Source organism: Falco punctatus, assembly GCF_963210335.1.
Source record: "Falco punctatus genome assembly, chromosome: 12".
Taxonomy (NCBI): Eukaryota; Metazoa; Chordata; class Aves; order Falconiformes; family Falconidae; genus Falco; species Falco punctatus.
This window is the reverse complement of record NC_137592.1, coordinates 7,382,754-7,398,275: the sequence shown is the minus strand read 5'-3', so window position 1 is coordinate 7,398,275 and position 15,522 is coordinate 7,382,754. Positions and strand designations below refer to the sequence as shown.

Sequence of the window (15,522 nt, the reverse complement as noted above, 5' to 3'; positions counted from 1 at the left end):
ACATTGTAGTTTTGACGCTTTAATACAGTTCAGTGCACTTTATAGTGGCCTGTTAGTTACAGACCTACAAATAAAACAGTATATAAACTGGTGGTCAGAATTGAAGGTATTAACAAACACGTAAATTTGTGTACTACATGCTTGTAGTATATGTCGTACTAGTAGGTTTTCTCAATTAAAAAGCATTATAGCGTATATAGACCAGTTGCATGAGGTTCAAAGAGCCAAGTGTTGGGTCCTGCATTTGGATCACAACAATCCCATGAAACGCTACAGGCTTGAGGAGGAGTGGCTGGAAAGCTGGCAGGTGGTGAAGGAAGAACCTAGGGGTGGTGGTCCAGAGCTGGCTGAACGTGAGCCAGCAGTGTGCCCAGGTGGCCAAGAAGGCCAGTAGCATCCTGGCTTCTGTCAGAAACTGTGGCCAGCAGAGCCAGGGCAGTGGTTGCCCCCTGTGTGTGGCACTGGTGGGGCCGCACCTCAGACACTGTGCTCAGTTTTGAACCCCTTGCTATAGGACAGACACTGAGGTACTGGTGTGTCCAGAGGTGGGCAGTGAAGCTGGTGAAGGGTCTAGAGCACAAGGCTTAAGGGGAGCAGTTGAGGAAACTGGGATTGTTTCGCCTGGAGAAAAGGAGGCTCAGGGGACGCCTTATTACTCTCTACTACCTGAAAAGAGGTTGTAGCGAGGTGGGGGTTGGTCTCGTCTCCCAAATAACAGGTGATAGGACAAGAGGAGGCAGCCTCAAGTTGTGGCAGGGAAGGTTTAGATTGGATATTAGGAAAATTTTCTTCACTGGAAGGGCTTTCAAGCATTGGAACAGACTTCTCAGGGAAGTGATTTGAGTTGCCATCCCTGGAGGTATTTAAAAGACTCGTGGATGTGGTGCTTCGGGACATGATTTAGTGGCGGACTTCGTAGTGCTGGGTTAACAGTTGGGCTGGATGATCTCAAATGTCTTTCCTAATCTAAATGGTTCTGTGGGGTTCTGTTTATGTGAGTTTTTTGTGACAAATAAAATAGCAGTTCAAGCTATGCAATATTGTCATAAGATTATCCTAATATCTTTCTGGTTTTTATTGTAGGAATAACTAGTTCTGAAGCTTTTCATCTGTGAGTGTTGCCAGAAGAAAAGATGAAGAAAGCAAACTGGAGTAGAAAAAAATTTCTGCTTGTGGCAGGGCTGTCACTTATAGGTTTCCATTTTGGAAGCATGCTTGTAAACTTTGCTGCAAAAAAATCTGTTCAATCACATTCGGAAGCTAAAAAAACCTAGTTATCAATGAAACCGCCTAATGCTGTCATTATGTATGAACTTCACAATAAGATTTAAGCTTCATTCAAAGAGAAGAGATCATGAGCAGTCACAGGAATGCTGTTATGGTACTGTATGTACTGTTTCATATTTGAAGTACTAACTCTTAGCTGCAAAGAATGAAAATGTACTGCTTTAAATTTTAAAAGTGCTATGAATTATAGATCCAAGTAAAAATTAAATCTGTTTTGTTGTCCAGAGTTAAAATCTTACTTCAAAAATGTCTCGTCTTGAAGCTAAAAAGCCTCTGTTATTTATTAGTGAACCTTTAAATAAAGATACAGTTAGTCAGTCACTGTCTTTGCTGACTGGAATATTAAAATCTTGCTATGGTCCTGCTGGTAGACTCAAACAGCTCCACAATGGTGTGGGAGGCTATGTTTGTACAACTTCACAATCTTCAGCTATACTCGGTCGTCTTTCTGTCAGTCATCGTGTGCTGAGTGTTTTGATGGCCTCTGTACAGAACCATATATCCCGCTTCAGTGACTGTGGCTTATTTACTGCCATTCTGTGCTGCAGTTTGATTGAAAACTTCAAAAGCCTGAATGTTGCACCTTGCACTGTCATTAAAATAAGCAAGCATCTTTTGAGTTTGTGTATGGACTATCTCAAATCTGAGGCCTGTGGTTGCCGAATATGGGTAGATTTTAGCAGTGTTGAGACTCTTCTTTGCTTGGTACGTAGCATATTGACAAGCAAACCTGCTTGCATGCTTAATAAAACTGAAGTTGATCATCTCTCCACTCTGATTTTAAAGGCTTTTTTATTTACTGTTCCGTGTCATGTGGAGAGTAATGCTGTTTTAGGAAAATGTGTAATAGTACCTGTGAAAGGTAGAAGAGTTGTGGATTCTGTGGTTCTTCCTGGTCTGCTGATAGAAACACCAGACATTCAATTGGCAAAACCATCTACTGTCAAAAGAACTTGTTCAAACATGATCAGGATAGCTCTTTTCTGTGTGTCCATGTCAGGAGACGGCTTCAACCCTGAAGAAGGAACTATAACAGTCCATCATGGAATTTCTATAGAAACATTAGAGCTGAATCAGTTGCTTAATGTAGGAAAGCAGCTGGTTAATGATGAGGTTGGCCTTGTAGTGTGCCAGAAAGTTATCCATCCGTCCTTGAAACAGTATCTGAAAGAAAACCGTGTCATCGCTGTGGACAGAGCTGGGCTATCTCTGATGGAACCTCTGAGTCAGATGACAGGTAACAAGCGGCTTTTTCTGTACTAAACAATTGTCCTTAATGCTCATGTCGTAACAAAAACCTGTCTAGGTTGGTGCTGTTGTAGAGTAAGGATTTTATTTCTCTCAGTGTGCTACCTTAGCAGCTGAGCAAGAGTTGTTCTTTTCTAATCTGGAAACCATTTTTTAAGGTGAGATTGGTCTTTTGCAGGTCTAGTGATGACATACTGCATGTATCCAATTGTAGTAACTGTTTGGAAACTTAGATTATTTTCAAACTCTTATTTAGAGAGAATGAAACAATTACTTTTTCATCTTAAACTATTGTTAAGTCTTGCACTTTGAAAACATTTGTTTCTGTTTGTGATTTGCTGTGTAGACTAAAATGTTAGGTATTGAAGAATATACATAAACTTAAAAAGCCAAGAGAAAAAAGTTCATGCTTTATGAAATGCAAAGATGGCTGTTCTGATGACAGTAATACAAACTGTTCTCTGCTTTTCTTAACTGGACAGGTTCAAAGCCTATAGCTTCTGTACATTTGCTGTCTCCTAGTTGTTATGGCAGTTTGAAAGATGTGCGCATTGAGAGTTTTGCTTCAAAACATTTTGTGCATCTAATTCCTAATGATACAGTGGTCTGCAGCTTGATACTCTGTAACAGAAATGAAACAGCATGGGATGAGTTGAAGGTAGGCAAAATTTCTTGAAACTTTTCTTGAAAAGTCCTATTTTTAACAGAAAAATAATGAAAAATATTTTTTAGTTTAGGAAAGTGATTTTTCAGTATGTAAATGAGTTACGTTAGAGTTTAGGTATTCAGTTTCAAGAAAGCACTTAAGAAATGCCGTGGTTTCAAGAATTTCAAAATCCTTGAACTGCTCATGTTCGTTTAATACCTCTATTTTAATATGGGAAATTGTCTTGAGACAGAAACATTTTTCACCTGTTCTTGAGCCCAGTGCTTGATAAACATTTTCATTCTCACTACTTGGTCTATGAGAGCCTAAAGTAAAAATTGCCCAACAAAAGGCCAGCAACAATACCTGCAATGGTAGTCAGGTGTAGTTTTGTATTGAATAGTTGCTCTAGAAACGTCATTGATACTGATTAACTTCTTATCTATAACCCTGGTTTGCACAAAGAAGGAATAAAACAGCTTTTTTTTTTCTTTTTTCTTCCTGCTTTTCCATACCGTGTGGACAAATAAAGACAATTTCTCCTTAAGTGAACGTGGTTTTTGGAAATCACTCAACAGCTTTATATCCACACATACTTCAAGTTTATGAAGTCTGTACAAGAAACTGCAGAAAATCTTATTTCAGTTATTTTTTTCAATGGGGACAAATCCTGTTAATCATGGTATATATAACAATAAATTCATATGGTTTTCAGCGTACCTGTGAAACTGCAGAACATGTGTTACAGTTAACAATCAAGGAACCTTTGGCATTATTAGGAGGTGGCTGTACAGAAACTCACCTGGCTTCATACATAAGACACAAGGTATGTGAGACATAAGGGTTTTAAAAGCTGCTTAATATACATAGGAAATAAGAATTTACATAGCATCACTGCTATAGTTAAAGCACTTCTAGATTAATGTTTGATTTTTGCTTTCTAACTACTAATATAAACCAAAGGGGGGGTCTATTTGAAGCAGTCAGTGCTAATTCTGTCTTTCAGACTTGTTAATACTGTATTTGTACTTGTTAATCTTTCTTCAGATATCTATTATAGTAAGTGTTTTTTAAGTGTTAAAACAAATGTGTAGAATTTTTGTACTGAAAGATAATCATGCAGAACTCGGTTTTGACTTGTCTAGAAATCTTTCCTATTGTGGAGTAATTATCACATGAATAATTTCTGGTAGGACTGAACCATCTGTTTAAAAAAAACCACAAAATAACAGTACGATATGTTTGATTAAAATTATTTCTGTGTAAGTGTTTTAATTTTTTGTTCTCCTGGTTTTGTGTTTCGTTTGTGTTTTGTTTTTTTTAGAGTTGTAGTCTGTCCACCAGCACCTTTAGAGATCTAGATTGTTCTCGGACACAATACCAATTGGTTGCTGATGGTTTTTGCCGTTCCCTGGAGTCTGTAGCTTGCTCTCTGAATCATGATGAAGGAGAAATTCTTACAGACATGGTTTATGGACACTGTTGGTTTGTTCCATCAGGATTTCCCTCTGTCTCTAATTGGTCAGATTTAGTTTCAAAATGTGGTTGTGGGATTAACGGTAACACTGAGAATCTCAACTGGAGGCTTTTGCAGGGCCAGTTTGACTCTCCTACTATACAGGGCTGCCCTAGGGAGCTCTCAGTAAAGGTTGTGGACTTTCTGACATTGGACTGTTTTGCTGCAAAGTGTAGTGGCCTACAAGTAGCTCTGGAGACAGCCAATCTGATTTTGGATCTCTCATACGTAATTGAAGATCAAAATTAGGTCTAATCTTATGTGAATCATGTTGCACACCAAGATACTTGATTGAAAGTAGAGTAATATATAATGTGTTAAGATACTTCAAATGGTTAGAATGTGTACAGCAGACAGGAATATTAAATCAGACAGTTGACCATTATGTACTCTTCTGACTGTTAATCTGCTGTGCCTTCAAGAATTTTTAAATGTTTAACTTTTTGTTAGGAACTGTTAAATGATTAGCTAAATATACAGTAAATCATAGTAATGTATGACTTAAGAGTATTAAAATTCATGTATTCAAAAGAGCGAATGACGCTTTGATATTCCTCTGCATTAAGCAAAGTTTTGGATGTATGTTAACTCTGTGGCATCTTCAAAGGAATGGGAAAGATGGATTCACTTGCTGAGAAAATACATGTTATGAATTGGAATTTATGTAGGCTCAGAAAAAGCTTTACGGACTGAAACAGACTTGTATTGCAGCAGAACTTTGTCACTGATATTTTTAATATTGTAGGTAAAAAAGAGGGCTTTCCTTACAAATATCTTGAGCCACTTGTTTTCAAATTGTATTCTGAAGTTCTTGTCACCATGTACTGTATGCAGTGTTTGTTTCTAAATGTCTGGAAGATTTTAATTCATTTATGTAATTTATTTAGCAAGTTTTTAAAACTCAACCTGGAGATCTTAAGGTAGCAGGTAGGTAATAGAAGATTTGAAAAGAAATGGCAGACTGTGTGGAAAAAACTTCTGTGAAGTGGACCTTGATTGTCTTCTGTGGAATACAGCACAGATTATAAATAATGATACTTCTATCATTTAAGCAAAGCTGCAAGTAAGAGTGTCCCACTTACCATTGAATTAACTCTTTGACTGTGCCTAGCTTCTTTTCTTTTAATGAAGTAAGGTATTAAGCTGCTCAGACTTGTTTTGATCTTTAAATAAGGCTGCAGACTGAATGATCAAAACTTTTTTCTCATTTTCAGTTTGCATGTAAGACCAAAAGGGGTGGTACAGTTTCTTGCTTTTAACTCATTTTCTTTGTCCCTTCTCCCTCTTTGTTTTCAGTCACAAGGGACAAATTGTTCATGACATGCTTTTCCAGAAAACCTCCGAGTTGGCTATAGACTAGTCTGCTTATTTGTTTCCTGGTCTCTTTAAGTTTTTAATATATTTACTGAGTAGAAGCAGTTGAATTGTTATGTAAAGTCAGTTTTGAAATATATAATTAAAAACATACTTACAGACCTTTTGTACAAAGTCCTTCTCATTCTAAGAGCAAAAATAATAATTTTCTCACTGGAAAAAATGAGAATTTATTTAAAATTCCTTATCTTTTTGTGACCTGAAATATTGTTTCAGTGCTGTAAGGCATCATTTGGGATTTTGTTGAAGAATGTTACAAGGGTTGAGATGGAAGCTGGTTACTAAAATGGCACCTTTCATATCTTGATCCTCCCATATACCATGAACCATGTGAAAACATCAGGAATAATGAAGCCAAATGATGGTGTATATCTTAAGGCACAGAGGAATCTTGGTAATACTTTATGTAATTATGCATCTCTAACTCAGAGTGTTGAATTAGAGTATTTTACTTCCTATAATAGCAGCTTGTTATGCAGTGCAAAAATGTTGTTTAGTGACTACAGCTGTGAAGTGAAAATTAAAACAATATTTAAGTTGAAGTAGTTGCTAGTATTCTTTTGTCTTTGTATCTGAAGGTTGATTCACAGCTCCTATAAAACCATTGTTAGCTCTGATTTTGTTCCTCCTCCTCTCTAGTTTTAAGAAAATCACACATAAGAAAATTGTGGGAAAAAAATTCAGTAAGTAGGTAAAATTTCATTTATACCTGAACCAAAGAGTGTTCTGTACATAGCTGTTTTTAATAACAATGAATTTTGGTCTCCCAGTGTGACTGAAAAGGATAAATAAGCAGCTGGCAGTGCTGCCTATGGACAGTTCAGGTTCAGTTCTTAGTTGTACTACAGTCTTCCTCAACCTTTAGTGGTTACTGTGACACTATCTTTAATGGGTAACCTAAGAGGAATACAAGTTTGGATACTGTTTAAAATGCAAGTAAATAGAATTTTGACTCTCAATCCAAGAGCAACATAAACTCTGCTGAAGTCCCATGTTTCTGATAAAATGTAGGTGCAAAAATGGTGAGGTTTCCCCCTGTGTTTTGAAACTGACAATATAAAATATCCTTAGTTGCAAGTCCTCTGGGAAACCACTATGTTGTTTTTTTTTTCTTGCTCCCTTTAAAATTTTTGTTTGTTCAATGGGAAAAATCAGCATTACACAAGTATTACGAAGAGACAAGTGTTTTCTGATCATGACCTCAGTTGTTTGACTTCCATAGATTGCTCAGAGGCTATTAATTTAAATTTTAATAATTCTACCAGTAACGCAAAGGAAGTAAGAATATTCATCTCCAGCCTTCTCAGCTGTGTTAGTGCTCCAGGCCTAGCAGGAGAAATAAGAAATGCTGATACTATAATCAGTCAGGTCAGCAAATTCAAGTAAGATGCCAGTTTAATGTAGCTGTTCCTCAGTTCAGTATTTCAGTTTGCATTTGGTATTTCAGTTCCCATTTGGTATTTAAAACTTCAAAGTGAAGATGACCTGAAAATGCTGATCAATTTAGGGAACTTTACTATTTCTATTATTGTGTCCTATTTCAAGTAGACATACCATTAAACATTACTATTTTGGCATTGGCAAAGAATGCAGAATACCTGGTTTTTATTGTCTGCTACTGAACTGTGAATTTGTAGGCTCACTCTGAGCCATATCTGAAGTCTTTTTCTGTCTGTTTTCCTATCTATAAAATGGGAACAAAGATAACTCTTCTTAAGGCATAGAACTTTGTGGCTGAAGAGTTCTAAGATCCAGATGTAACGTGAAGAACTCAGGGGAACAAAGAAATAGATAATTCAAAACAAACTCAAATCCTTGCTAAAATATTATAATTTTATTAAGGGAACTTTGGCCAGAATTTATGTAGACTTTAAACTAGTGTACTAGGTAAAACTCCCCTGTTCTCCTTTGTATATTGAACGTGGATGCGTTTTCTTTCTGTCTGAAATTCTGGCAACAGTAACCTAATTTATTGCCTTACATCTTCAGTATGCACACCAAGAGAAATGTGACCTTCAGGCCCTGTGCAGAAATGGTTGAACTCCAAGAGAAGCATTGTCAGACATCTACCTTATCAGCCCTTACTGTATCATGTATGTCCTCAGAGTCTGTGCTCTGCATGTGTTTCAAGACCAGATGCTCATAGGTGCTAATCCTTGAAAACAAGGTAGAAACAGATTTATAAGTTTGCTTGCTGTATTGGTAGTGTAACACTGATTATTTATTTTGGATTTTGGTCTTCCATAAATGTTTGGGCATTTTTAGGCTAATCAGCTGTTAGAATGTTAGATCTGTCCCAGAAAGGGAAGAGAGTATTTATTGTTGTAAAAGCTTGTAAGAAAAAAATTGCCTGGGATATCGCAACCACAAAACAATTCACCTTACCCAAAACCTGAACTTTTGAATTTTATTTGTGCCGTTATGTTGCTGTGCTGAGAAGCAAAATACAGTATTTGTCACATTTTCAGCAGCGCCATGTGAACTGAGTCATGTTAGTACTGCATTCTTCAGTCTTGGAAAAAATCAGTATCTGTGAGTCAGTCAATGTCATGGGAAGAATTTTAACTGGATTTGCGTTTACTACGGTTGTGAAGATGCAGAAACAGTCTGTTTTTATTGCAAAGACTGCCTCCAGCACGCTTATAATCTGTGCAGACTGGCTTTTTGAGAAGTCAGTTGCTAGTCACATTACAGTGTTTATTTTAAGAATTGTAGTAGCTTTTATCTGGTAATGTAAACATGAGTTATTTTCATCAGCAGAGACAGGTTGCACAGTACTAATAAATAACTTCTTGGCCAGTAGCACTGTGATCTTAAATTCTCAGTTACATACCTTTATTTTTGTCTATATATATTACACTGTATAAATTAGTTGTGCACAGTGTAAGCTCAAACATATGTACAAGTTTATTCTTTATGCTGGAAGCAGAAATATAGTCATAGTATATGTAGATAGAGCCACCATGTCATTAGTCCGCACACCAGTAAAATTGATTGCAGAATAGGTTCCAGGATGGGGCTCAGCACTTTGTATCTTTAACTGTGCTGATTTCCATTATTCTTGACCTAGTTTTACATTAAGATTATAAATTTCTGGTAGACATTCCTCCTGCAGAATTTTATTTTCATACCTTATTACAAACATCTTTATAAACTTGAACTTACAAATCTGCTTGCACATGAAAAGCTTTTATTCAAGCTTTCATCGTGTGCCATGAAGGCCACAGCTGTGTACTGTTTGGCTTCTGCAGACTTGATTACTAGTATCTTTCTTGTTTTCTTTCATGACAACATCAGCTCTCTTTGGATACACAATAAATACTAGCTGCTTCTTATTATGACAGTATTACATGATGTCTGCTAAGGATTTCTGTGGCAGCATACTACACCATCAACAGCTATTCCTTATCCAGAACTTTCTTTTTATTACCATTAAGTCTTTTTGGAAGTAGAGAAGGTACATTGCCTGTCATTAATCTTTAAAAGCTATCCTTAGTGTCTTTTCCCTTATGGCATATGATATTGTTCATCTGATTTGTTAGAGCTGGTGAGTATTGGGTAAAAAAAATAGGAGGTTGGGGACAAAATGAGCTGCCTAGTCTTTGGTGATGACTTGGAAAGCCTCTGCATCATCACTTGTGTGTGGGGCTAGGAAGGACCTGCTGATGGATGGCTACTCAAGAGTGACGACGACGGAATGATTTTCAGCGAATTGCTGGGACTGTGGTACTTCCAGATCTTGAAAGACTTTGTGAATTAGAGAGGCAGAAGCAAAACTATTATGCCCTCATTTATGACTCCTTGTCCGTGTGCCCAAGGAGCCTGAGCTGTAGCGGGGTTTGACTTCGGGGGTTTCTGATATATCTGACTGCATTACAGGTGCGCTTTGCAGGTGACTGTGGGCAGTCTGCAGCCGGCTGCTCCTGCGCTCCCCGCCTCACCCGGACTGAGGGACAAAACGGGGTGGAAACCCCCTGGGTTGAGGTAAATGCCCTTCCGCTGCATTTCTCCTGCTTTCCTCCCCTCACTCCTCGCTGCTGAGCAGCGTTTTGCCCTTTCTTAAATCTGCTTATGCAGAGGTACTGCAGCGTGGCCTATGGCATGGCTCAGGGGCTGGGCTGCACCCTGTGGTGCAGCAGTGGAAACTGGCCAGAACTGGCTGGAACTGGCCAGAACCGGCCTCTCCCTGTGGGCGCTGCACAGCCCCTCCTGCTGGCGCCTCTGAAGTACCTCACAGGCTGCCGTCTGTGAGCCCTCTCGTCGTCGTTAAAGGGTGTGGAAAAATTTTCAAGAAACTTGGAGGAGGGGGTGAAAGAGCTAAGGAAGAGCACTAGAGACGTTAGTAAAGCCTAATCCTGGAGGAGGTGCTGGGCGAAACAAGATTTTTTTTTTTTTTTTTTTTTTTTTTTATGGCTTGTGCAGTGAGTGTGTAAGGAGGTATGCGTGCTGCTTCTGGAGATCAAATGGCCAAAAGGGCTGACCTCAAAAACCAGGTGAAGAAAATCCCAACTTCTGTTGGCTGTGGATGGTGTAAAGGTGTGGTTGTAGGTGGCTGTTACCTAGAGCAGGTGTGACAGGGTGCCTGTCATGATCCACATGCTCCTCTGAGGTAGATCGCTGGGACCTACCTGTGGAGAAACAAGGTTCAAAGTTGTGCTTAAGGACTGAGGAACTTTGCACTTTCTGGGAAGGCTGAGATGGCTTCCTAATACCTTTGAAAAGGGGAAAAGGCCCAAGAGCCACTTCCTGTGGGCCTCCCTGGCTGGAGGTCGGAAGACCACCTACCTGCACCCATAAAGCCTTCCTCAAGCGTGATCTGAGGATATGAGCACGTATGTGATTTAGGCAGAGGATCGACCCACAGCCCTTCTGTCATCGCATGAGTATTGCAGTCCATGAGGTGACTCCAAAAAGTGAGTTTTTCCATATTTAATTTGTACCAGCATGGTGCCTACTAAACAGGGGTGCATGTGGCATGGCATATGTCTATGCCAGCCTTTTGCAAATGTTTCCTCTGTAACTAACAAAGTTAGGACAAACTCTTTGCTTTGGTTTTGGTGCCTTAACCCTGGCCTCTTCTTTGTTGAGGTCAGCCAACAGAGTTGAGAAAAGGAAAATTAGATTGTTAGTTTGTACCTGAGTCCTTTTGGGGTGTTCAAAATCATGATCCTAGAAAGTGGCTCCTGAAACTGTCTGTCTCTGTAATGCTTAAGTGTCATGTAGTTTTATAATCAGTATTGCACTGACTTCCATGCTTCATGTTTGGTCCAGATATCTTTACTGAATCAGGTCTTGCCTGTCCTGTTGCTGTACTTGTAAACATGAATTTGTCCCTAAATTACGCTTTTTCAGTATTATACACAGGCACTGATGTGTTTGGTCTGGCCACTCAAATATGTTAATGCTCCACAGCTGGGAACACTTCTCTTGAAAGTTGATCTCAGCTGAGACGATTAATCAGGCAGTAGCTAAGACAGTTGAAGATGTCCCTGCTGTCTCTTATCTTTAGAATAAATGGTTTTATATGTATTGGCAATTAGAAGAATATAATACAAAATTTTAAGAGTGGGACAATTGACCCATGTATTAAATAATCCAGCTTTTTTTTTATTTATTATTGGTATTGTGCAGGCCTTTCCAAATAAGCTATTCAACTCCAAAGGAAAACAGCAGAGAAATTAGTTTAGACTTTTAATAATGAAAATTGCGGTGTAAAATCCTCCTTTGAGTACTAAAATATTGTAGTGTCAATAAGAAATGCTGTATGCACTTGACGTCTTTGTGAATGTAAAATCTCTTCAAGGGCTTCTTCATATCAGTGCTCAACAGAATAGCAGCATTCTGAGCAGAGCTGAGTGCGTGTGTCCTGGTTTTAGGTGTTAAGACAATCCATTGCATATGTTTAATCAAAATGGCTGCTAAATTAAAAATCTTATTCCTAAAACTGCATGCGAGACAGCAGGTGTCACTCCAGTCTGTCTCTGTGTGGGCCAGGGAAGTATTTGCTCCTGTACAAGAATAACTTGTGTGTGACATTATTGCTTACATTTAATACAGTGTATGTTAAGGAATAGATGGAAGCATTACGGAATTGCTGAGGTTAACTGTGATTGCTGTTTTATATACTAGAGAAGCACTGTTTCTGGACTGCCTCCATTTGGATCTGTGTATATTGGCATGGGGTGGAACCAATTTATGAAGAGATGTGGGCAATGGGTAGCAACACATACCTTTCTCTAATGCATAGCTTATGTTTAAGACAGTGGGGTTATTTATTATCTGAGAAAAAGATACAGTTGCATGGCTGAATTGTTCTAAGCAATTGCTTTAAGATTGCATTATGGTTCTTAAGTTCATGATGAAGTTAACATTTTAAGCAAACTACAGGAAATAGTTTGAATGAGCAGTTCGTTTCAGTGTTCATAGTTTGGTCATAACAATTGCTAAATTTATAATAAATTTCTACGTGTAGGAGCCCAGAATGAAAGTCTTAAGTTACTTGAATCAGGACTACTTCAGGAATGCACCTCATCCATGACTTTGTATGTAGTGTGTAGTGCAAAATACAGGCCAAAAATCTCATGGCAAGGTGGCAAAATTCCTGTATCACAAAGAGAATCATAAGCATCCCCAAACTCCATATTAGATGTGAGTATTCAGTGTAATCTTGAGAAAGTGGTTTTCAGTGTGTGGGTGGTTTTGGTTTGTTTTGCACACTGGTAGGGATTTAATGCCTACCTTGCTATTGGCTCTAAAGACACTAGAGTAGAAAGCAAAGAATTTCTTTTCTTATAGGCTATTTTTGCTTAAAACTCTTACTTATGGGCATAATGTCACCCAGGACTAAATCTGTCTGAATCTGGTGCCTTTAGGCGAAGGAAGATGGAGTTGTTCTTACATTGGGGGAAGAAAAGAATAAAGTTTTACAATATTGAGATGCACTTTACAGGAAAAGAACTGTGGTGTTTTGTTTTTTAATAATATTTAAAATAACAGTATAGACCCACATCATTCTGGTTTAAGAAAATTAGACTTAATGAGCCTCTGTTACAGAAGACAAAAGCTTAGGAATTGTAGATATCTTTGGCACTGCACAGAAGTGTAAATTTTTTGTTTACCTGTAAGTTAAATCCTCAATTATTAGTTTCTCTCCTGAGACTTGGATCTTAGTACATTAAAGTTCTGCTGTTTTAAAGGCTTTGCAAGCACATACAGCCTCTGCTCCAGTAAGTGCACGATCTGAATTTTGTTACTAAATCTTGGTATTTTAAATAACTGACTTTTCCTTTCCACCTTTAAACCCTGATTTTTTTTAATCTTGAGATATTTTGAGAGGGACAGGAAGGGGAGAATCCAGTTGTCTTTTCTCTTTCTTGCTTCCTCTTTTAAATCCACACCACCACCAAGTGATTGAAAAGACCTGAACTTACAGTTTTAGAAAGTAATTGTAAGAACATTAGTTTGGGGCATTAGATATGATTTTCTGGGATGTGTGTGGAAATTTCTTGAGTGGTTCTTGACAGTTCCTTAAAGTGCCTGTGACCACTACCTAAGAATTTTGGGAACATAATTGTTGACTATGAAATGCCTGGTCTCCGAGAGAGGTGTTTATGTGAACTGAGCAAAAAACGAGGCTTAACATTTCATTGAGCTTTGCCAAGAATAGTTCTACTTCTGAGAAAATCCATAGGTGAGTTTACATTTTGCTGACAAGTGTTTGACCTGAAGCTTTGCATAGTGAAAGGTGCTGCAGGTAGTTACCTTTTTAACAGGTTAATATTAACCTTTCTCGAATATGCCTACCAGTCTCAGAAGGACTACTTGTATTATTGGGAAATAGGAAACATAGCAGTTGTTGCAAGGTGCCAGGCAGATGATATTAAAGGATTCAAAGTAAATGTTTCTTTGTTGTGTTGTGAGGCCTTGTGGCAAGACTGCCTGGCTTACTATGAGTTTTGCCTTCAATTCAACACTGGCTTGTCATTGCTAGAATTGCAAGTCTTTCTTATCTGCATTTATATTAATAGCTTCAGATAGAGAATAAGTGCCAGTCTAAATGTTGAGGCATAGTGAGTGGCAAACAATCAGTAATTTGTAAGGCACAAAATCAGTTCCATAGCTGTAATAAATACAATTTTTAAAAACAGCCAAGAAATGCAGAGGAGCGAGTGGATTTCAGGCCAAAAGATTATTTCTCTACAGGAAGGGAAGAAAACCCCACAATTTTATCATAATTGTGTAGAAAGGCTCCCTGAATAGAGAATTAGATTGATATTTCCAGGTAATAAAAGCATTAGTTGTGTGGTAAGTACACTATGGTCTTTACAAAAAATCAGTGCATTGCATATATAATCTTGAATTTTATTGAGTAAAAATGGGCCAACTATGTCCAATATGCTTGTCACTTGCATTCAGTAATGTTTAATCAAGGATTGGTCAAATTCCTACACAGACATATTATTTGTAGCTGCCACAGTTACAGTCGGAGATCTGGCTATCAGTAGAAGTCCAGCTGAACGTGATCTCTGTTGTGAGCAAGTCACTTAGATATGAACTTTTTGCCATAAGAAGACATCCAGAAGTGAAAGTACTGTGCTTCAGCCTCTTCTTGGCAGAATCCTCAGGGTCAGTTTGATAATAAATAGAGTTGAAGAAATTATCTCAACAGAAGGTTCTTCATGTGATGAATTTGAAGGCAGTTGTAGGTGTCTCTGGTTCTGGTTATCATCAGTATATGGCAGGCTCTGTGTGTAGACCTTGATGGAGAACCTGGAGATTTTGTGTGAAAAGTGTCTTCCAGAAAGATTCCTGGCTTCAGCCAGATGGTAGGTTCAGAAACTGCTGTGTTCCCAGAGTTTGCACCGTTGTGTGTTGGTTTCTTTTGGCCTTAATGTGTCAGGGGGATGTTGTAGTGCTGTGCACTTAGCTTAGCTTGCAAGAGCTGGAGCTGATGAGAGAGATTCTGACCTTCTCAAAATCTAACATTTTTATTTTGATTGTCTGGTGTGTTAAGCTTTTTTTGTTAAGATTTTTTTCCCTTCCTTTTTTTATTGGCGGGATTACAGTGACTTATGTGGTAAGAAAAACTGTAAACCTGATTTTACTCAAATCTTTAAAAAGGAAAATACTCAAAATTTGGGCTAGATCTTAGGTATGTTAAGGAGACTTTTGTCTCTTCTTTGTCCTAGGAATGTGGAAAAGGGTCATTTCCCCACTCCCATGTTGAGAATTTGGTCTGTTCCTTGATGCTGTTTGAGTATACAAGGCACAAAACAAGGTACAGACCAAAAAGATGGTCCCTGTCCTCAAAAGATATGACTAATGAGACAAAGTAAGCACACTCTCAAATGAGATCCAATTATCCTTACTCTCTACAGTGGCCTTTAAGTACTGAAGAAAGAACACCAAGAATTCTCCTGACTGCTCTTGTAGCTTCTAGCAATCAGCAGTT

The 15,522-nt window shown here is 38.2% G+C and overlaps 1 protein-coding gene across 11 annotated transcripts in view; it reads left to right on the top strand.

Annotated features, from left to right (window-relative positions):
* The window catches only part of MKKS (MKKS centrosomal shuttling protein), a 40,207-nt gene that overhangs the window by 2,163 nt on the left and 22,522 nt on the right, over nucleotides 1-15,522 (top strand). For 10 of the 11 annotated variants that reach the window (XM_080407739.1, XM_080407743.1, XM_080407741.1 and 7 more), the window contains 4 exons: nucleotides 1,084-2,524; nucleotides 3,018-3,193; nucleotides 3,897-4,007; nucleotides 4,506-15,522. The exon at nucleotides 4,506-15,522 is cut by the window's right edge and continues 22,522 nt beyond it. In XM_080407739.1, the coding sequence (XP_080263865.1) occupies nucleotides 1,534-2,524; nucleotides 3,018-3,193; nucleotides 3,897-4,007; nucleotides 4,506-4,946 (1,719 nt within the window). In that variant the 5' untranslated portion in view covers nucleotides 1,084-1,533 and the 3' untranslated portion in view covers nucleotides 4,947-15,522. The remainder of the gene's footprint in view (nucleotides 1-1,083; nucleotides 2,525-3,017; nucleotides 3,194-3,896; nucleotides 4,008-4,505) is intronic. The other variant, XM_080407736.1, reaches the window with a different exon arrangement.